Source organism: Pelecanus crispus, chromosome 3, assembly GCF_030463565.1.
Source record: "Pelecanus crispus isolate bPelCri1 chromosome 3, bPelCri1.pri, whole genome shotgun sequence".
NCBI classification, from domain to species: domain Eukaryota; kingdom Metazoa; phylum Chordata; class Aves; order Pelecaniformes; family Pelecanidae; genus Pelecanus; species Pelecanus crispus.
This window is the reverse complement of record NC_134645.1, coordinates 24,456,788-24,479,101: the sequence shown is the minus strand read 5'-3', so window position 1 is coordinate 24,479,101 and position 22,314 is coordinate 24,456,788. Positions and strand designations below refer to the sequence as shown.

The 22,314-nt window shown below is 45.1% G+C and overlaps 1 protein-coding gene across 1 annotated transcript in view; it reads right to left on the bottom strand.

The window, feature by feature from the left end:
• Positions 1–598: 598 nt before the first annotated feature.
• Positions 599–22,314, bottom strand: part of KIF26B (kinesin family member 26B) — a 304,911-nt gene continuing 283,195 nt past the window's right edge. The window contains exons 12-15 of the mRNA XM_075707851.1: positions 18,394–21,832; positions 4,131–4,333; positions 2,592–2,742; positions 599–747 (exon numbers count right to left, since the gene is read on the bottom strand). Of these exons, the coding sequence (XP_075563966.1) occupies positions 599–747; positions 2,592–2,742; positions 4,131–4,333; positions 18,394–21,832 (3,942 nt within the window). The remainder of the gene's footprint in view (positions 748–2,591; positions 2,743–4,130; positions 4,334–18,393; positions 21,833–22,314) is intronic.

Here is a 22,314-nt window from a genome sequence, read left to right as displayed (position 1 = left end):
ACATTTATTCATATGTTGTACTGATTAGGAAATATCTCTACAAACACAAGTTACTTAGAAACAGCAAGTCTGAAATAGGAGAAAACACCAAGAGAAAAACAAGCTGTAAATACATTTCAAAAGTGTGTTTGTTTTTTTCCTTTTTCTTTTCTTGACTAGCACCATCTGTACACAATAAAGTATGAACATAAATGTTTGGATAATAAAGATTTGCAAGGCACTTAAACAGTTTTTCTGGATAGGCTTTCTTTTAATGAACCTCTCAATGGAAGTCCTACAACCACCTTTCCTCCTCCCTCAGCTAACGCAGGGAAAGAAGCGTCTTCTGCCAGCAGTTCTTATTTACAGACATGTCCTTAAAGGTTCCTCAAAGTGCTCTTTTAGGCTAAGAGAATCAACAACCTTATATATCTCCATTTTTCATGCTCATCCTGTTCTTTTTAATACTACTCTTCTGTATAGCAACGCAAATCTCTCATACACACAGTTGAGACTTGACTCCAACCTTCATCCTCATTCTGTTGTCTTTGGGATGCTATTCAGAGGGGAAAAGGAGGATGGCAGAGATGCACATTGAAATTCTCTTGAGGTTCGTTCTTTATCGGCGTCTAGAGGTGATGTCAAAACAGGTGATCATCATGAGATGGGCCTTGCAGAAGTTGACACGGTTTTCCAAACGCTCAGTCACACATTCCAGGGCCTCAAGGTATTCCAGAGAATCCAGCTCAAATACTTGCTCCAGATCAACTGTGGGAAAGAAAACACACAGATAGGAAAGGCAGACAAAACCCAGTGCTGGTTGGTGAGAGAGATAGAGCTGGTTCAAGTCTTTAAGGCCATCAGTACTGTATACAACATTATCTCTGGCTTGCCATTGTCATCAAAAGTTGCCTTTTCTGTTTAATGGCTATTAAAATGGCACAGCAGCTTGCTGATAGTGAAGAATACTGTTAACATTGCATCAGATGCTTTCCTGAGTGATATGCTCTGCCATCCTCTCCAGAACTGCAGATGCCTTTTGCCACACTCCAGCATCATTCCCCAAGAGAAGCCACCCAGAACTATTCTTCCAGCAATGACATGGCTCACTGCAAAGAAACCAGCTGGCACAAAACACCTGTAGGCTTCAGATTAACCTTCATGCCCATAAGGAACACACAGGCTGAACACGATGAGGAAATTCAGCTATAAGGTGTAAAACAGGCCAAGTTAGATCTGCTTACAATGAGTTTGATTGTTTGCATTCAGGGTCTGCTTCAGCACCATGCTTAAGCAAATTTTGAATGCTAAGCACATACTTAAAGTCATCCCTATTCAGGGCATGTTTATGAGATGTACTGACTCTCTCACATATTCTGCTGACCAGAAAGAGATTTAAATAGGTGCTCTGCCCTGGGAGGACAAGTCCTTTGCTGAATTCAGAACTCGGAGTTAGAAACCAACCTCCAACCTCCTTGCTCCTCACACCTCTCCCTATTCCACGTGATTCTCACTAGACCACTCAAGAGTGGCAAGGGAAGGCGCACACATCAATCACTCCAACACAGGTGCCTGTTTCCTGCCAGAGACCAGCTGGCAGCGGCTTCCGTGGAAGCTGAGTGTGAGATACGTTGTCTGAACCAGCACCTCCCATCTTATCTGGTCCCTGAGGCCTGTGCCATCCTTGAGGCTTTCTGCATTTATCACACTGGAATCAGAAGTAAAGGCATCACATAGTAAGTGGATGGCAATGTATGGCAAATTCTCTGTTCCCTTTAAATCTGTCCTTTTACCTCTCTTCCTTAATAGCGTTCCTGAAACATATACCATGGTTGTTTTGCAGGATGTACCAATCTAGTGTTAACTTATGGGAGCTGTCGAAGGAAGAGTTACCATGCTTTAAAAGAACACACCAGCCAACCTCCTTTTGCCACCTGCAATTATCCTAAATAAATCGAAACTCTTTTTTTTTTTTCTAGAACTCTTTGACATGAACTCATCTGCTTGCTAATACTAAAAACTGTTGTACAATTACTGCAGTACTCTTTATCTTTTTTCCTTTGAGGTGCTGAGGTCCTTCTTCATTTGAATGTGAATGTCCTTTAAGCTCTCTGAACTTTACATATCTATAGTTATAAAAAAGGGCCAAATTAATTTTTCATGTAAGCCCACTGGTGCCAAGGGACAAGTTTGCTCCACAGTGTTATTTTGTGGTAGAAGAGCAGATTTATAATATTGCTCATATGTCTGAGTGATCTGAGGCCAAAAAAAAAAAAATCTCATTTTCAGGAGCTGTGGACTGAAACGCATGAACGTTAATCTACCAATGGCAATATTCACCACTACAATGCTGTACCATTTCAACATACAGCTCTCAGGCAAAAAGGATTGTTCAGTTCTACTGTCAACATTTAATAAGAATTACAGGGACTAGTTCTAGAAATACAGTCAATCTAAAACTTGCCCTTAGGTCATATGTCGGTTCATTTTAGTTTACAAACACAGTAGCTCACATCTCATTCTTAGCAAGTATTTCTGCTCTCCTCCATCCCCCTGCCATGAAATAAAACAAAGGACACCTATGAGCCCAGGCAATAAAACGACGTCCTTACATTCACTGAGCCATTTATTAGGATCCAGCATCAGGTACTGTTTGGTCACCTCCAGTTCTCTCATTAACCACTCGTACTTGGCCTTGACCTCAGCAATTCTCTGCTGGCGATGCTCCAGGATTTTCAGCTTGGCGTTGAAACATAGCACTTCCTGACAACCAGTAAAGAGAGCAGGGAAAGAACAGGTGAAGAGGAGAAGAAATACCCAGATCCATTCAGTCAAATGATCTTCCAATCAATAACACTGACAATAAACCATTTACTCTGGAAGCATATGAATCACTGCATGAAATCATCTATCATCTGTTTTATTTTTATTGCTTTTGTTTGGTTTTGATGTTTTCCATCAGTGAGCTTTGGAGACTTTGCAATGATAGTTAATAATAAAACATAATAATTAATAACAGGCAGCATCTTGAAATCAGATTAAATGTAGCAAAACATTTCTGTTTTTTGTCACCAGAAGTTTGGCTAAGAAAATCTAAGCTCTTGGGAGAAGGAAATCCATTGCTCATTGTATTAAAATCCTAAATACATCTCTGTGCTTGGTGCATAAGAAATGCAGTAGTCATATTATAAAATAAGAGAACCATAGCAATATCAAATTTAAAACATCCTTAAAGGGAATATGTTATGAAAAGCTCTAGCAATTCACAGTTATTAATAAAGAAGATATATTTTCTATAAAGATATGAGGCAAAGTAACAGCACAGGGTGCGGTGCTGTCTGGAGACACCCAGCCTGGCCTCGTGTGACTTCTGAGGGGTGGCAGTCATCAAGACATGCAGTAAGTGAGCCCCTGGTGAAGGCTGTGCTACCCTCGCTAGCGTGGGAGCATTCCCAATACAAGAACTATTCTCCTTTAAGCCCCTGTGAAGGTCCCTACCCTATTCTGCCTTCTGCCCTGTAGACAAATCTGCTGTGTGGGTTAAGTGCAGTGGAAACCCCACCCCAACAAGTGATGTTTTTCTCCACACAAAATCGTATCAGAGAACATCACAAACAGCCTAACCAAGTGACAGGGGCTAGGAAGAAGAAGTGCCTTAAAATACTAATAAAGTCTATATCCACAGTTACTGTAAAATTGGTGCTATTCCACCAACTTCAGATACTCTTCCCAACCATACCTCTCAAGAACTGACCTTTAACAATTCCCTGATCTTTTTGTAAATCTGGAGGCCTGCGGTTGGCAGGAACAACTTTGCTAGAGAGAAGACATTAGCTATCCTGAAAACAATACCATCAAAGCACTTGAGGCACCACTGCTGCCTTGAAAGACAGATGTGATGAGATGCTGGAGCAGAGGAACCACCAAGACTATAAGCAAGGGGCAAAAATGCAAGGTACCAATGTCCATTAGCTGCTACGGAAGAAGGCATCACTTGAGTCATAACTGCTTTTAAATGAGATAACAGGGTTTGCTGCCTGGTGAATTAACCATATACGATACTACACATTTCTGACTGCACAATCTGTAAGAGGGGAATCCCTCTTACACCCTCCAGGAGGAGGGAGACAGCTTACATGGATTGTACTCACCTTGCTGTCCCCACCTCGTCGCCGCTGGAGCCTCTCCACATCATCTATCTCATAGACTTTGATCTCAAAGGGCTCCCCCAGCCCCCTCTGCCCACTTCGCAGGGGCCCATCCACCCAGCGGACCCCGGGGCTGTTGGCAGGCTTCCTTGCTGGGGAAGCAGTATCAAGTGATAAAGCTGGAATAAGCCTCCGTCTCTGTGAACCTGCAAATGCAGAAATTGCCATTTCATGTTAGCACAGTGTCGTGGTTTAGCCCCAGCCAGCAACTAAGACCCACGCAGCCACTCACTCACTCCCCCTGCCCCGATGGGATGGGGGAGAGAATCGAAAGAGTAAGAGTGAGAAACACTCCTGGGTTGAGATAAGAACAGTTTAATAATTGAAACAAAATAAAGTAAAATAGTAGTAGTAGGAATAATAACAAAATAATAATAACAATAATAATAATATACAAAGCAAGTGATGCACAATGCAATTGCTCACCACCCGCCGACCGATACCCAGCCAGTTCCCGAGCAGCGATCACTGCCCCCCGGCCAACCCCCCCAGTTTATATACTGAGCATGATGTCACATGGTATGGAATAGCCCTTTGGTCAGTTTGGATCAAGTATTCTGGCTGTACCTCCTCCCAGTTTCTTGTGCACCTGGCAGAGCATGGGAAGCTGAAAAGTCCTTGACTAGCATAAGCAGTACTTAGCAACAACTAAAACATCAGTGTGTTATCAACATTCTTCTCATACTAAATCCAAACCACAGCACTATGCCAGCTACTAGGAAGAAAATTAACTCTATCCCAGCCAAAACCAGGACACACAGTTATTGCCTCTTCTTTCTGCTCCAGCTGCAGAGATGTCTATGAACTATATATATTCAGCCTTCTTACACACAGAGGAAAATGAAGTGAAAACCCAGGGAGGCCATGGAAGTTGGGGTGAGCTGTAGCTGCGACATGCCGTACCCACTCATTATGAGCCAGATCCTCACGTGTTCTTTGCTGTCTGACTCCAGGATTTGATCCTCAGAGGGCATATGTACCCTAAAGTTTCCAGAGCTTGTGCCTGCTGCCCTTTGCTCAGGTCTCAGTGTGTACAGGTATGCCACTGAAGGGCCAGAGCAGCAGGTTGGAACTGGTCTAGCTTTGCTTTCCTATCTCTTTACTGGTGCTGGCTCTTACAGCCTAAGGACAAGCATTAGCCAGCCTCTGCATAGACCATCTCCAGGGGAGGTGCGGGTTTGGGTTTTTTTAATCACAGCACAAAAAGCACTTTGATACCCAAGTTCTTTTACTATGCTGGAGTTGAGTACCAGTATACCATCACCTAGTCTTTTGCATAACACCACTGTAGGCTGGCTAGAGCAGTAAAAACACTAGAGAGGACAAAATGCCTGCAGTAAGTACATCTGAGCTTGGTGGTTGCCACTAGAGTTGCATTAGCCTTCTCTCTGTTCAGTAGACTATTCTTCTAAAACAGTTCTCACATGCACTTACTGTGGCACTGGTGATGGGCAAGAAAGCGGCAAGAATGACGGGCTGGCAGAAGGGTTAGTCACTGTGTCTGCTTCAATACCAGTGCTCATGCACACCCGCTCTGCTTTATAATACCAGCACAGAGGATGGGAGCACTGCAACAGCTGAAAATGTACCATGGCTGATAAAGCCTATGCCATATGGAAAGCATCTGCCATGTGAATTGCCAAGTCAGGGCCTAAGGTAAAGCAAGGGAGGAAAAGTATGTCACTGGCCTGATGGCCACGGTAAGGAAGTTGAGCATACGGTTTCTTGGGAGAAAGAACAGACACACACAAAAAAGAAAAAATACTGGTTACATTTCCCTGCTTAGTTTAGTACAATCAGAGCAATGGCTGGAGTTTAAAAAAAAAGTGTTTTAGCTGACAACTACTGCAGGGTCTCCCCTAGGTAGACAGCAGGAATAGAAGGGATGGGAGAAACCAAAAACAAAAGCCGGAGCCAGCAAGTTTGAATGAAACTATTAACTGACTCTCTTGGCAAAAGTGATGCCAGCAGGAAAAGGATGCAGAATGATCATGCAGATTTTATTTTAAAAACAAGATAAAATCATTTTGAGGAACCTCCAGCACTATATTTATTGAAACTTGAATGTAAATAGCTTCAACACGTCTGCCAACTTGGTGCTTCAATGAAAGCTTAAACACCCCCCCCCAAAATATCTAATGATTGCCTAGTTTTTGGATTTGCAAGTAACAAAGCATTGTCTAGTTTCATTCATGGGAGTCTGTTTCTCTGCTGACTTTGCGAACTATCACATCTTATCCCATTGACTTCTGAGCGCAGCAGTCTGTGCTAGAAACCAGGAGTTAGTAACCAGTAATTAATCTGTAAATGCTAGCCCTAAAATGGATAAGAATGGTCCATCTTGCTGTCTAGCTGGAAAGTCTAGTCTACAGAGCTTTGATTTGAATGCATCTGAGAGAACTCTATGCAAGAAAAGGAGAGCATGGCCAAGGCAGATAGACAGGGAGCTCTACAAGGCCCCTTTATACCAAACGCCCTGAGATCTGGACTGCCCATCCTGTGGCACCCATTGTACTTGTGTTACTACTCAAACTGCAGCCCAGCAAAGGAGCCCATGCTAGAACAAGTGAAGCCTTACAAATACCAGCAAGCAGGAGTTATTTTAGACCCGTCGTACCAGCGACTGGGAGTCAATGTTGGCATTCACTTACCTGGAATGCATTTCAGTTAAGCTCTAGATTAAAATGCCTGATCAAGAGAAGAATCAGATCTTGAAAAAAGGAAAAGCAAGACCTGACCCATTACCATAGCTAAAAAGTGACAACAATGAGAGAGAGACAGTTTGGGAAGACCCCAACAAACTGCAATGCTAAGGGTGGTTCTTGTCAGCGATGCGAGAGAAAGGCAACCAAATGGTGAGAGCAGCCGTGTACTTGAAGGGAGGTGAGAGAGGGTGGGACTATTAAACTTTGTTACATGCAGGGAGAGATCCCAGAACAGGCTCAGCCCCTCCTGGGAAACGAACCCTCCACTTGCCTTGAAGTGAAGGGCACCAAGTACATCCCTAGTGTCACTCAAGACCAAAAGGATTTAGGCATTAAATACTTTTTAAAATACTTTTTAGGCTTTTGGCCATGGTGTCTCACAGGAGCAGCCTTTCAAATTTTGTCTGAGTGTAAAAGCAATCTCTTTCCTATCTTTGCTGCTCATCAATTTTTAGAGCCAGCCATATCAGATCTGACCTCCTGTGTAAGGCAGCCGAATGCTGCTAATACTTTTTACTTTGTCCTGCATTGATGGACACATCTCCTTTCATGCCATGCCTACAGACTAGCCCTAGCATTTCAACAAAGCAGCTGAGCAGACTGGAAATTCCTTCTGTCCAGCTCTCTCATGCATGGCTGAACTGTGACTAAGGTAGTGCCTTTTTCTGGGATGTTTGATTTTCTTCCTTTTTTCTTCCCTCTTTCTTTTTTCCCCACTGTGGTTGTTAACACCACCTTCTTGTGTAACAGGGCACTTTTAAACCATTCCCACTGGAAAAACTGCATCTCCAACCAGAGCCAAAGTCCAGGTCTGAGACACTCTGGGAATGCAGGTGGACGGCTCTGATTCACCTTGCCACGAGAACAATGTCAGACTCTTATTTGGATCAAAGCAAAACAGATGTCACCAGAGCATGAATTAACAGGGACGATGGTAAATGTTTTTGCATTCGGTTCCCATTCGTATGCATTTGGCTCAATGAGAAACAGAAGCCTGTGGTCTAAAAGGAAGCCTGAGGCTTTGGCTAATGGCACTTACCCCTCGGTGGAGAGGCAGTGGAGGCTACAGAAGCGTCAGGAGACATGCTAACATGAGCTCATTATGTTTTTCTAGCCAGAGCTCACGCCTGGATAGCCCGTGGGTTATCACAACAAAGTGAGGCTGCCAGCTCGCAGCGCACCGGGGCAACGTGGCAGGACAGAGCCGCCTGATGGGCTCCTTCGGGACGCAGGGCTGCCCGCGCAGGTCTCCCTGCCCCATCGCAGCAGGTACGTCTGCGTGCAAGGCAGAGAAGAAAGAGGAAGAGGGATGTCTTTTTGTCTGAGCCTTGAATGCTGACTCAGGATGATTCGTCTGAGGTTCTGGGGAGAAATGAATGAAAGATCTCCCGCATCTTTGCAGTGAGGCAAAACCTAATCTAGTCTATTCTAAACATGCACTGATTAATAGGCTATTTATTAGTCCAGGTACAGAAAATAATGGTGTCTTTTGACAAGAGACTCCTGCCACTGACCTCTCCATTTAGCCTCCGTTTTTTCTGATTTCACCTTAATTGGGATCAGTAAGGAGATACGGCCAAAGCAGAGCTTCAGGGTGAGTATCACAAAGCAGTTGACAGATTGCTCATCCCTATCAACACACAGTCACAACAATTAAATTGATAAAATGAATACAGTTTTCCATTTACATAGCAAATACCCATTTGAAGTCCCAAATTTATTGGTAGCACTTGATGGGGTTAGGATCTCATAAATTTTGATTGTATAATAAATAAAAATGCTTTGTAGGAATTACAGCACGCTACTCCTCTACTTCCCCACACAGGCCATAAGAAGGCAGCGGGCAGCCCAAGAGCTCAGCAGGAGGAGCTCTCAGCAGGTCCCTCCTGCCTCTGCCCCACCGGCTGGGACTGGGGGGAGCGTGCACCCTGCCCCGCGCCTCAGCAAACTGGCTGACCCTCCTGCCATGTAAATGGGATTCATTCCTCCATTAAAAAAACAAATTTATACCAAAAATCGATCTGAAAGAAATCCTGTAAGCTGAACCCAGGACAGAATAACGACACTTTCATTTATGACCGTACAGCATGTAAAGCAACATGCCATTTGCTAAATGTCTTGGAGGATATGTTTTTCACTCAGATTGAATTATCCACACTCAGAGTAACCCCTCTTGAGCCTAGCCTGAGTATGAATAACCAGACTATGAAATAGCCCTAAAAATGTACAGAATACAAGATTTGCTTTTGCAACAGATCTGTTGCTTTACCTCGAGCTATAGGTTAAGGTTTGGCTAGATTAAAATTAAGATAAAGGGAGTAACACAGCAATGAAGGTGTGTAGTGTGAAAATAGGCCTGACTGAAGAGTGGCACTGAAGATACAACATACTTCAGCAAAGATAAGCCCAGAGAAGCCTTAAGGTATTACGCAGACCAAGCCAGCTAGGTATGTAAGGGTAACTTTAAGGATAAGAAGACTCACTGACCTCAGCAAAATTGCCCAACTGCATAAGGATGTGTGCTCATAAAAGTATGTGTTGACCAGGTCAGAAACCCTAAGAGGTCTGGTTTTCATAAATACTGTATATTTTGGAGTGTTCCCCTTAGATTGCTTTCCAAGCAAACATTCCAGACTGAGCATCTTTTCTGTGAAAAAAGGCAAAAAGTATAAATGCAAAATCTTCATGAAAAGAAGTGTGATTCCTATCTCTTGAAAGCAGGATACACCTGAATGGGATGCAAAACAACTGCTGCCCTACAAATTTCAAGGTGTTTCAAACAGAAAATGAAACTGTAACTTGATATATCATAATTGCGGAAGTTTACAGTGTGTGCTCAAAGGCAGGATGTGGAGGCAAAGCTATTCCCCACTGCACTTAATGTTACAGGAGGTAAAATTGCCTTTCTGTACAAAACCTGTTGTTCAGCATTTTGTTTTTTCTCACTGGACAGTCCATCCAATCTCAAGACGATTACAAAAAGCAGTCCTGGCTAAGTAGAGCAGAGCTCCCACCATTCCTTCTGTGGCTTCATTTCCAAGAAAACTTGTGCTTCCAGTAGCAATAGCATCAACCTCAAATGTAGCATCAAACTGTTTGCTTATTGGCAAAGATTATCTGTCCTGTTCCCCCTGCTGCTCCTCACTGTCTGACAACGGGGTTCCTGCTTTTTCTGAGTTGAAGACGCAATGCTGACTTCTCCTCTCATTCCCATTTCCTAATGGGATCTGCCCTCATGGGCAATTGTCCATGACTGAACCAACTCCTCCCCATTCCTTTGACCTCCTTTCTCCTAGTTTATTTTATAGTGCACTTTCCCCAGGGCAGAGCACATATCTCTTCACTCCTCAGGTTTTCATACACTTTGCACAGTTCCCCTCCCAATTACTGAAGACATTGCCAATGCTTTCAAGTGGAAGGCCCCTCCGATGGTGTGGAGACTTCACCAGAAGTATTTAGGGTGCTCACCTTGAGGTCAGTACTCCAAACACCAAAGAATCCAGGCATTTATTGCCAGGAAGTCTAAACAGCATTCACTCATCCTGACAATTCAGATTACATAGGAAGGACCATGTTGCACCTCAGTGCCTGGAACAGGAAACACTGACAGGATCCATCATTCAGAAGAAAATCTTCTATGTCCACCTCACTTGTAAAATAACTCAGGCCGTATTCTTTGTTGACTTGTATGCAGTCCTGCTGTTGTGAATCAAGAAGAAGTACAACGACACCTAAGGCTAGAAATCACTGCTTGCTGTACGTAGGAATAAAGCAACGCTTGTTTAGAATCTTCCACCCATACCTATACTATATATGTTGTTTCTGTACTGGTATAAGGAACATGCTGAGGTACAGCCTATCCCTAATTTTTTTCTACACACACAGTTCATTTCTTAACCTTGCTTCCTGAATTACTGTCTCACTTTAAAAGGAGCTTCTCAGGGCAGTTTAGAGCTGGTGAATGAGCACTCCTGAAACTAGATCAGGAAGCAGCCCTCCTGCAGCGTGGCAGGTTGACAAGTATTCTGGGAGACGCTCCAGGGAAGATGTACATCATGGGGGGTGAGTTTTCAGCACCCACGATCCCTAGCAAAAAACAACCAGAGTCTCTTCTAAATATTTCTCTTACTTCGGGCTGCATTTTGGTTTAACATGTATTTGTCAGTATTGTGGCATTATTTAAGGAGCTGGTTATTGTTACTACAGTCCTGCACTAAATACCTGCGCCAGTTGCTTGGGCAGCAAAGGCAGAGGCTGGAGGGGGAAGGGGTTCTGCAGCCAGAGCATTAGCTCCCGACAGGACAGTGGTGGAGGCATTCCAGTGAGCTAATTCTGTGGCAATGTCAGGAGCAGTTTTTATTTACACCCAGCCTAATGGTGTGCGACTCAGTCATGCATGTTACGTGGAGCCTTCACCGTGCACAATAGCCTGCTGCCATTTCCTCTATTAAATCATTCCTATGTTCATGTGGCTGAAAGCTCAGTGCTGGCGTGCAGTAGTCAAGCGTGTAAAAAATGATTACTCTGATCCCTTTCAACACAGATTTGCTGCATGAAATGGCCTGGCTTTGACCTGGGAAAATCAATGCTGTTGTTTTAACGAACAAAAAAAAATTGGAGCTGAAGCCCACGCTTCCCCTCCCTCTGCTCTCCCCAGGGCTGTCCAGCCAGTAGTCACATGCATAAAGTGGTCACCTGCATGCAAACAGCTTTTTGCTGTATAATTCTAAACATCCTTTGTCATGGTAAAGGTATAATGCAGGATATCAATTAGCTACCATCACTTGTAAGCAAGTTAAAGTAGAAACGGTGGAGGCTTTGTGATACAAAGGGCAATTTTCAGCTCCCCACACTGTGCCTTAGGCAGTCTAAACATGAACCAAATTCCTTTTCACTTCAATTCAACAAGAAAAGCTCAGACTCTTTTTGTTGGTGTTTTGTTTCATCATTATCATTTTGGCCACATTTCAAAACATGATGCTTTGCAATATTGGTTGGAGATGGACTTTCATAATTTACAGCCCGTGGATTCAGCCTCTGGCTTTTTCTGCTGCTTTTATAGGCAAGGCTAAGTGCTTCCAGAGAGTGAATGTGTTTGAATATAGAGTTTTCAGGGCTTTCCAGGAACCTCTAAATCTCCATCTTTAAAACCATCCCACCAGTGAAAGCCAGAGCACACAAGTAAGAGAGAAAAAGGGACCCTAATTGTAGGTAATTATTGTCATGTCTTAACAAGTCTGTCTTTTTATTAAAGTGTTTAAAATCCTATACCAATTTGCTCTGCTTTGGTTGTGAAACTTAGTACCGAGAAAGAGCTGCAAAGAGTCATGAAACTTTACTGCAAAAGCCATAAAATGCTGCAGCAGGAATCTTTAATTATCTATAGTCAGACAGGCTCCCCATGCAAAGAAGATTAAAGCGTGTGCACAAACGCACACACACACATCCACGCATGCCAATCCTATCCCGGACTGACAAGAGCACGGTCCTGCAAATGCTGAGATACGCAACTGCAACTCAGGGCACAGGTCTAAAGTTCAGGAAGTCAGCATTTGGAAACCTTTATTTTCCCCCAGTCCTGTCCAGACTCAGCCTTACTATCAATAGCATCCCTTAGATTTTTGTTTTCTAATGCTCACTGATACTCAGCGTTCAGGAAGACTGAACCGGCCCAGACTGACCCAACTTGAAAGCACTTTACACGTGAGGACTTTCTACCCTAAGCCTCACCTCTTCAACAGTTGTCTTCCTTCCCACAAGGCTCACAACTTCCTCCCATGCCCGAGTCCTGGGTCTCTGCCCTTGTGAGCGGGTTTGTGCACGCCAGCCGGCAGGCAGCTGCCCCCACCAGTGCATTACGTGGGCTGCTGCACACCTTCTGCTCCCCCAAGCCTGCCTGGGCCACAGAGCGCTGCCCTGAGTGTTTCACCCTGCTGGCACCAACCCCAGCACCAGTAAAGCTCCAGGCTCAGACTCAGCTCCAGAAAACCTCAACTAAAGACATCAAAGGAGACACGCTCCTTGGCAGAGGTCCGTCCCACCTCCTCAAAGCACTGCAAGCAGTGACAGACTGCAGCCCTTAGGTCTAACGGGCTGTCATAAGGGATGGGGACTCTCTTAGGCACCCAACCCTATTCCCACAGGGAACAGGAACGAAAACAGCCTCAGGAAGCTCTCTCTGGTGTCCATGGAAAGCCCCTTCTCAGAGGCCCTCCTGTTCTGCCGTCCCTAGGGAAGGTCTGTTTGCAGTCTGGCAGCTCTGAAACATTGCAAGGGGCAATAACGGGGAGGGGGGAGGGAGTGTAAAAGGCAGAAACAAGGCATTCGTGCACATTACATGGGAATGCAAACAGGACCTGGCTGTACTGGGCAACCTCAACAGAGCCTGGGCTCTTGCTTTGCTGTTAGCTCTCAGCAGGCAGGAGCTGGATCTAGCACCAAAGCTGCATCTCTGAAATCATCCAGTCACATTTTGCACTGAGAATTATTAGAGTAATTCCTATGTACACCCAAACTAAACTACGGAAAAGATGGTAGCAACCAGAGCAGAAGAGCAAAAAGCAGGTAGGTAACACTTCTAATCTAAGGACCCTGCTGTTACTTTTTTCACACCACCATTATCTAGTTTTATGAGCTGGTAACCAGGGAACACAGAAATTACATGAGTTGCCCAAGGTGATAACAGTGAACCAGCAGCGCACCAGAGAATACAACATAGATCTAGCAAGTCGTAATCTGCCGCCCTGCCTGCCTCCCTCTCATACCTGTTGTGTTCCCAGGATACAAACATGGTTTTGGTAAACCGGAGTTCAGCCATTTCCTGATCACATACAGGAATACATATTATAAAAGCACCTTTATCGTTGCCTTTCCATGGAGCAGCACTAGGCCATTGCACTTGAAATTTCTGAGGAATTAAAAACTAATATATAGTTGGTGCTAGTGATGACTGTACAAACTTTGCCCTAACACTTCAGTGCCCTGCTCAGGACAGCACTGCCTACCCAAGAGAGAGAAGACTAGAGCCAGAGCCAGAAATATGGCTGAGATGCCAATTGTTTCTTACAGGGGAAAGGCTACTAGAGCAAGCAAAGAAATCAGAGAAAATATAGTTGCACAGATGCTTGCAGGTGGAGAGGGAGGAAGGGCCTGCCACAAAAGAAAATAACAAATGAGAAAGCCTCCTCTCCACTGCTCAGCAAGGGCGGGGGAGGATGTGTGGCCAAGTCAGTTGAGATTGAGGTTAGGAATCAAGGGTGCCTGCAATTTAACCCTGGATCTGGCTCTCACTTAGTTGTAGGCATTGGGCAAGTCAGTAAAGTTCTCTGCCTTAATTTCTCCACCTGTAAAATGGGGTCTGGAATAATAGTTACACCATCGGGTGGATTAAAGAGCAGCTGTACAAAGCTTTGAAATGTACAGCCATAGATCAGGGCTAAATAGCTCTGTTTCTGCCATAAGCAGTCACTTCGGGGCAATATGTGCTGACATGATGTTATAGGACCAATGTTAAATGCTAGAAAGGTGGGAATGTTTATTAAATGGATAGGTTAGCTTCAGGGGAAAGGCTTCTGTGCTTCATGATGCAAACACATGATTTTTCAATAGGTACCAGAATGCAAGAGGCAAATATTTTTTTAAATTTTCTTTTAATTTTGTACACACATTACCAGGCTGTCTGTGAAATGTACAGGTACCCAGGCAGAGCCCAAAATTTAACCTAAGGCTAATACTGAAGGATATGAACTAGCTTTATCTTTCAAAAGCTGTCAATGCAAGTCTGATGCTTCATGTATAATAACCAGGGCAGAAGCACCCACACATACAAATAATGCACTTAAGAGCATTGAAAGACAAGATCTTAATCTCAAGAAAAAAATGATGTCTCTCCAATGTGTCAGAACTTCAAAAGTAATTGTGAGATCTGACAGGGCTTGCTGGTGATTCTCTTAAAGACTCTTTATAGCTCCTCTTACAGGGGCCTTGGGGTGATTCATGTTGATCATGTCTGACAGCTAGCATTTCTGTTAATAATAATCATAAATAAAGTGGACAAGGTTGCCTGACCTGAAATGAGCATATCTATAGTGCCATATCCATTACAGCACAGTGGATCTGTGACCGCAAATCAGGAAAGGTCCAATGCTCTCGACACTATGTATTAAAATAATATCTGTCTTTCAAGAGCTCAGAACCTTTGTCTTCTTTTTCCTTAAAAAGTGTTCTTTGAGAGAGAACATCACACTAGAACAGACCTATAGAAAGGAGCTATTATGGAGGATGAAAGATTGCAGACCTTTGCATTATTTTTGTTTATTATGCAATAAAAAGATATTTGTGAACAGCTCTATTCTCCCTTATATCTTAGCTCCTCCTTCATGTTCTCCTGCATTGAAGTCATAATCCTGGTTTTATGCCATCATAAATCTGCTGACATGTGAAAAATTATACTATTATCAAACACATCAAAACAGAATTATGATTTCACTGCTGCAGGACCAAATGCAAACAGGAGCTGGGTTATAAGAAAGGCAAAAGCCTTATTAATTTCTGGGCAGTGGTTCGCTCTTAGAGATATGGAAGGTAGTAAAGATTTATTTTTTTTAATTTGCATAAAACCCTGGTTGCACTTATACACAAATACCCGTACAACTCATTCAAAACAATACAGGAATTACTTGCAGATATAGGGAATCACCCTCAAAAGTATCAGAAATAACACACTTAGAATCTCTCCATGTCAGGTGACAGGCTGAATTAAGAGAGAAGCTTTGCAAAGTACTTTGAGGGATGTCAACGTGCCAGGCTATGCTGAGCCCACTGGGGCAGGCAGCTTCCAGGGACACAGGCTCTCCACTGAAAACCCTCCACCCCAGAGATTCAGGTCCAGCAGTGAGCAGATATCTGCAATGTTGCTGACCAGGAAGAGAAGAACTAAACCACACAAGAAATTAGAATAAAGAGATTAATCTGTCAGCCAGCGAAAAAGCTGTATTTGGTGAAAAACACAGGTCAGATGTTACACAGCAGTAAAAAAAACCGGCAAAGCACACAGCAAAGCTTCGATTCTCCATGTTTCCTGCTAAGGAAAGGTTCCTGCTCGCCCCCTCACTCAGTGCCCTTGCATATCTGCACAGCACAACAAACCAGCGTCACTGCTCTGCCAGGTAGGTCAAGGCTGGCTAGACCATGGAAAAGCCTCTTCTCTCCAGGTGTGTCTTCCAGACTGCTATAAGAGCAACCTGAAACCTGAGTCTCAAACAGTCCTCTCTTCTTAATTCCTTTTTCACAGCCACTGACAGAATGTTCAGTCCTACACAGGGGTTATCGAAAGCCAAAGTTGTAAGCCAAAATATGACCCTGATAGAAAAGTACAACACACAGATCGGAAGCTCTTCTGTAATTACAACACAAAGACAATGTTTTCCTCGCTCGTATCTCCAGCCTTGCCCAGCCTCCAATGGGCTAGGCAGTGCTAGCTTTATGGTTGGACTTGATGATCTTAAAGGTCTCTTCCAACCTAAATGATTCTGTGATTCTATGGTCTAAGCAGAGAGAAGTGAAATGAAACAGCTAGTTTTATAAGCATCAGAGTAAACAGATCTTGGTCTCCTACTGATTTAGGTTTGGGAAGACCTCTGGAGTCTAAAGAATCTGCAGGCTCTGCCTCAAGCTCTTCTCAGAGTATTTTGTTAAAGTAGTTCCCCCAGGGAAGGGGGTGTGTTCTGTAGTGTCTAATAAGGATAAATCTACATTGCGGTTTTCTCTCTGTTCCCTCATCTGCACAGCTGCCTGTTTTCACAGAACTTGATAATTTTTTTCATTTAAATATCCTGTGGAAAAAGTCCATATCATATGGGCAGCTTCTCCACAAGATACAATCCAGTTGCCAGTATACGCCCAGAAACACAGTCTCTGTGGACAGCTTTCTTTTCCTTTTCCACAACATACAAATCATCCTTCTTTTTCTTGCAAGTTACCATTAAAAAGTTTATATTTGAAAGGAGCTATTAAAGGAACAGCTTCTCAGAAAGAGGAAAATCAATTTACTGCCACGTAAACTGAAGGGATAGGAACAAGGTTTTTCTCATAGGATGCAAAGTTAACAGAAAGATTATTTCATCACTTGGTCTGTGCTTGCACTGTGTAGAGTGATCACTTTCAGATGCATCCTCTGAACAGGTACAATCAGCCATGCACTTATGTATATGGTTTTAATAGCAGTATCTATTGTATTCACATCTGTTCTGCACATGTTCGCCCTGCTACCACAGTCAAGAGCATAAAGAAAGGGAGAGTTATGCATTACTCAGTTCATTCACTGCAAATGAATCCCAGCAAGTGGGAATGGCTGGTGAATTAGGAACTCAATGAGAATAACACATTTTGGACAGTCAGCGCTACTGTAGGCTAAGCAGCCACTGATACTTCACATACCTGTGCACACCAGTTCACACCAATGCCAATGTGCATTTTTTTCAAAAGTAGGTTAGGCAGGACTTGCACCTCAGGTTAGGAAAACAGCACCCAGGAGAAAGGTGAGGTGACCAGCTGATGGATGCTCCTCATCCCTGTCCTGCAATTTTCTGAAACTCGTTCTGGTGGGAAGATGTACTAGTTGCAACTGCACAGACTCTTGGTATGAGCCAGGAGGCTCTTGCCATCTAATTAAAAAGTCCTGATGTAGTGTGAAAGCTAATGGGGATTATATCTGAACAAAAATGAAATCTTTCTGATCCTTTCTATGATCACTAAAAAGGTTTCAGATTTGCAAGTGCTTCAGTGCAGTAGCTCCCACATATTATTATTAATATAATTTATTATTTGTTATCAATAAGTTACTGGGAAAAGGACTCATAACTCAAGTTAAAAACCAAGAGTCTCAGAGGCAGGATAACATCTTTCAAGGGGCATGGGCACAACTTTGTTGCATCTTCTAGGTGGGAAGAAGGAACTCAGAGGTGGTTTCAGCTGCAGAGCATCTTGCATCTTTGGGCAACCAGAGCACACAAGGAGCAAAAGTGGGCTCACAACAGATACTGCTATTCAGCAAGACTCTGATCTTGTGCTGGTGAAACACATGCATACCAAGAGGAGAGTCTGTGCCCAAAGTGCTTAAGAATAAGTTACATTTCACTGCCTCACAAAGGTGTCTTTCTGGAATCAAATCAGAAGAATATTTGTATAAATAAATACTTGAATGTGGCTGCCATTGGCAATATTAACCAGTTTTCAGGATAAATGTTCTTCTGTTCATGTGAAGTAGATCTAAGTGAAATACGTGAGGTGGAGACTGCACTGCAAAGGCAATGCAACCACGGAGGATTTGTGCATGTTGCAAAATGAAGAAACTCGGAGCCTAGGACACTCACCCTGGTCTCGCTTCTCTGCTAAGTGATTTAGCTGGTACTGAATTAGCTCACCTTTAGGGCTAGCCTCCCCACCAGGTACTAGTTATCTGCTTTGGTCTGAGTCCCTCTTTCACACCAACGCAAGCTTACCTGCATTTGATCGTTTCTTTGGATTTTTGAGACTTCGGCACCTGCCGCTCGCAGAGCTGCTGTTCTCGCTCATGGAGTCTTGTGCCGAAGAGGCGCTCCCCGTCGCCTCACTGTCTCTCATCATGCTCTCGTAGCCACTGCTCCCCCCGCTGTGGTAGAAGAGGGCTGTCTTCCCCATGGCAGGGGGCAGCTCCCCACTCAGGACACTGCTGTTGTCGCTCCCGTGACCACTGCTGCAGCGGTGAGGTTTCCGAGGAGGGGTGATCTTGCTGTAAGGTGAAGGCAGCATGTGAACAGCTGGCTTCTCGTCTCCCGGAAGGCCTCCATGCTCATCTGCCTCTGAGCTTCCCCGTGGCTGTAAGCCTCTGGCACTGGCACTCCCTTGGAGCAGCTCTGAAATGCGCCCGTTGACGGCACGAAGGGGCAATTTGGAAGCAAGGCTGGAGCCCCGGTTTCTGCTGAGGGACTGCGTTGACCAGGACATGTTCTTCCCACTCGGAGGCAAGCTGGAGCTCTGCCCTACGGACTGAGGCAGAGACTTGGTCGAGAAGCTGAGCGTTTTGGTGGCAGAGGCAGACAGGCTGCGGGCCTTGGGACTCGCCAGCAGGAGCTTGCTGACTGCAGAAATCTTCGACTGGCTGGCTTTCGGGGAGGCACCTGCGGACTGGGAGAGGCCCGAGTTGGTGGGTGAGGACATGACACTGCGGCTGAGGCTCCTTCCGGCCCTAGGCATGGTGGTGTCTTTGCCAGGGCTCATTTTGGAGCTCACAGAGGACAGGCTTTCTGCTCTTTCCAGCGACAAACACTCATAGTGGCTTCCTGTGGACCTCCCGAGGGAGTTGGTCCTGCTGGCGAGCTGCTCCAGTTTGGCACTGAAGAGCTTGCTGCTGCTGTTGTTGCCACTGGTGTCAATGCCAGGGCCCTTCTGTTTGGCACTCAGCTCCTCAGGGAAGCTGGCCAGGAAGGACCCGGGCTGGCTGGAGGGACTGCTCGTGGTGCTGCTGGCTGCGCTGTGCTGGGGGCTGGCTCTGTTCTTCTGATCCAAGCTTGACTTTCTCACCGGTGGCAGAGGAGGGGTCCCTTTGGGACGAGTAAGGACACAGTGTTTGGGAGAGGCCATTTTCTTGTCGAGGCTACCCTTAGAAAACTGGGGGAGGGCAGGACAGCCAACTCCACTGGTGTCAGTGGCAGTAGGATGGAGGTGACTGTCAGGCTCCTCCAGCTTGCTTGCCTTCGGGAGCCCTCGAGGGAGGCTGCCATTCTTCAAGCCGTCACCAGAATGAACAGGGCTTTGGGTTGCAGAGCCGGATGCTGCTACCTCACACCCATCCACAATCCTTTTTGGACTGTCAGATCCTGGGGAAATAGAGGCGTCCCCGCTGCTGCTGCTGCTGCTAAACCTGTCTGCTGAGGACTGCTTTGTGCTGTGCTCAGGCTTGGCTGAAACTCTGGTTGTGTCAGGCCTTGGCCCATCACTGCTCCCAGAGCTGTCCTTTTTTACATCTTCTTCTCTCTTCAGCCAAGGGTCTTCAAATTTAATATCCTTCTTAGCACTGGATTCTTTCCCATCATGGGCATGAGCAACTTTTGGGTCTGCGGTTACTGCCGGTAGAGTGTCATCAGTGTCTTGTGCTTTGAAGGGGTTAACGGCAATACATGGATACACGGTAATGTTTGTCTTCATTGGGATGTAGCCTTCACAGCTGCTGAGGCTTGTGGTGTTTTTGATTGTGACAGTAGTTTTCCCTAGAGCTGATATTTTACAGCCTTTGATGGGTGGCACTTTGCCGAAAGCTTCCTCCCCCATTTCTGACAGTATAAGCATGTTGTCAGTCACTGGCTTCTGTTTGTCACTTACACAAATCATGCTGGCACTTTGTATGGTGCTCGCAAACTCAGAGACAGGGGGTTCTGCCATTGCTTCCCCATGCCCATAACATGCCTGGGCTATGAAGCTGTGGCATGACTGTTCACCGTCACTCCCTGTGCTCATTTCACTCAACCATGAGCTGATGGATGAGCGCCTGCTGCCATCATCCTGGGATTTGTCATCCAGGCCCAGCTTTGGAAGTGGAAGGAACTGCGTGATACTGACTTCAGACACAGGAGCTGCACTGGAGTAACATTCAAGATCTTCAGATATGCTGCTGATAATACTGACTGGCCGAGACCCAGAAGCCAAAGCCTGCACAGAGCAGTCACTGTTAAAACTGATGATACTGGTTGGGCGCCCGTTGTCAAGGACTCCACTAATGGTTAGCTCTTCTACAAGGGTGAACACCAGCTCGTCCTCTCCATTCAGCTCTAACGGCTGCTGCACAGTCACCATGGTGGTGCTCAGAATCTCCTTCTTGGATTCTGGAGAAATGCTTTGTTGCTGGTCTTCATCAAGAATGGTCTCTTCAAAATCCCCATTGCTGGAGGACACCGACTTTTTCATGATCTGAGGGCTCATGCCTACAGGTGGGGTCCGGATTTCTGGCTGCAATAAAGATTCACTAGATGTCATCCCAGTATCCTTACTCAGGGGAGCTGGTGGGGGAGTGGAGCTGGGCAGGACTCCTTTCTGAGTATAGACCTTGCACCTCTGTGAAGGAGAAGTTGGTGGCTTGTACTCAGATGTCTTCGAGAGGCTCGCAATGCCGAGCCGGGGCGAACCCATTGGCCGAGGTTTGCCTTCCACAAATCCACAGGTATTGAGACCTTCTCTGCTGCTCTGCAAGCTGGTGCTGTGTGCTAACTGACAAGAGCTAAGCTCTTTACTAGAGCTGCCTGTTACACTCCTGGGAGAAGAAGGAGTTGAAACATTAGTAAGAGCTCCAGAAGGAACAGGGGAGTGATTTCTTTTAAGTTTGCTGGGTGTTGCATTTATATTTTCCTTGGCTTCTCTGTCAGGATGTTGACTTTCTGGCATCGTATCTTCCTTATCTGACTCTGGTAAGTGGCTAAGCTCTGCCAGCTGGCTTGAGACAGAGCACTTAGACATCTGGTCTGAGCTAAATTGAGCAGGCATCTCTTCAAAGGGAAATTTGTCGGTCTCTTCACTGCCATCTATGCAATCCAGCCTCTCCTGGAGCTCTGCAAAGGTGTTGCACTTCAGGCAGTCTCTTTCAGACGTGCTGGGCCCCGATTCACTAACTTCTTCCAACCTGCCCTCGTTTTTGGTCTTTTGCAGAGCAGGAACTATGGGAACAAAGTCAGGGGGACCCTCATTATCTGTCAGTTCCTTATCAGAAAGGGCAGTGCCATTGGGGCCAACGTAAATCACCGTGTCACATGACTGCTCGCTGCTGGACGAATAATCAGGATCACTTGATAAATGCAAAATAGGGAAGTCTGGGTCAACAGTGTTTCTAGAATGGAAAGGCCTCAGCTGGGTTGGCCTCCGCATCCTGCCCTCCTCACAAGAGCTCTCTCCTCCAGAAGAACTTGATGTGTACTGCAATATGAGAGAGAGAGAGCATATTACAGCATTGCAAATGGCTCCTTGCACAAAGTGCATACACAAAAAGGTCACAGTCATATCTAAACTGGGAAATCTCTAAACTAAAGCACAGAGCTCTGAAGCTTCTTATCCACAGTCCTACAGCAAACACACAATAGTGTTCAATGGGGAACCCAATGCCCCAACTCTGTGTCCCACTCGAAATCATGAGACTTCCAAGAAGAAGTACTGAACAAATGGATTAGGATCCCTCCCTTAATTGAGCCTGGCCAAAGAAATCAGATATTTGGCAAAGGCTTTGCTGATTTTGTGTGTGTGTGTGTGTGTGTGTGTGTGTATGTGAAGAGGAACAAGAAAACTCATTACACAAATAAGGGACAGAAAATAAAGACAATCCCTGTTTCTTCATACTGCCAGTGTGTGGAATTGTATAACGTGCACACAGAGGCCTCTGGAGACACACTGCTGTGATGGTG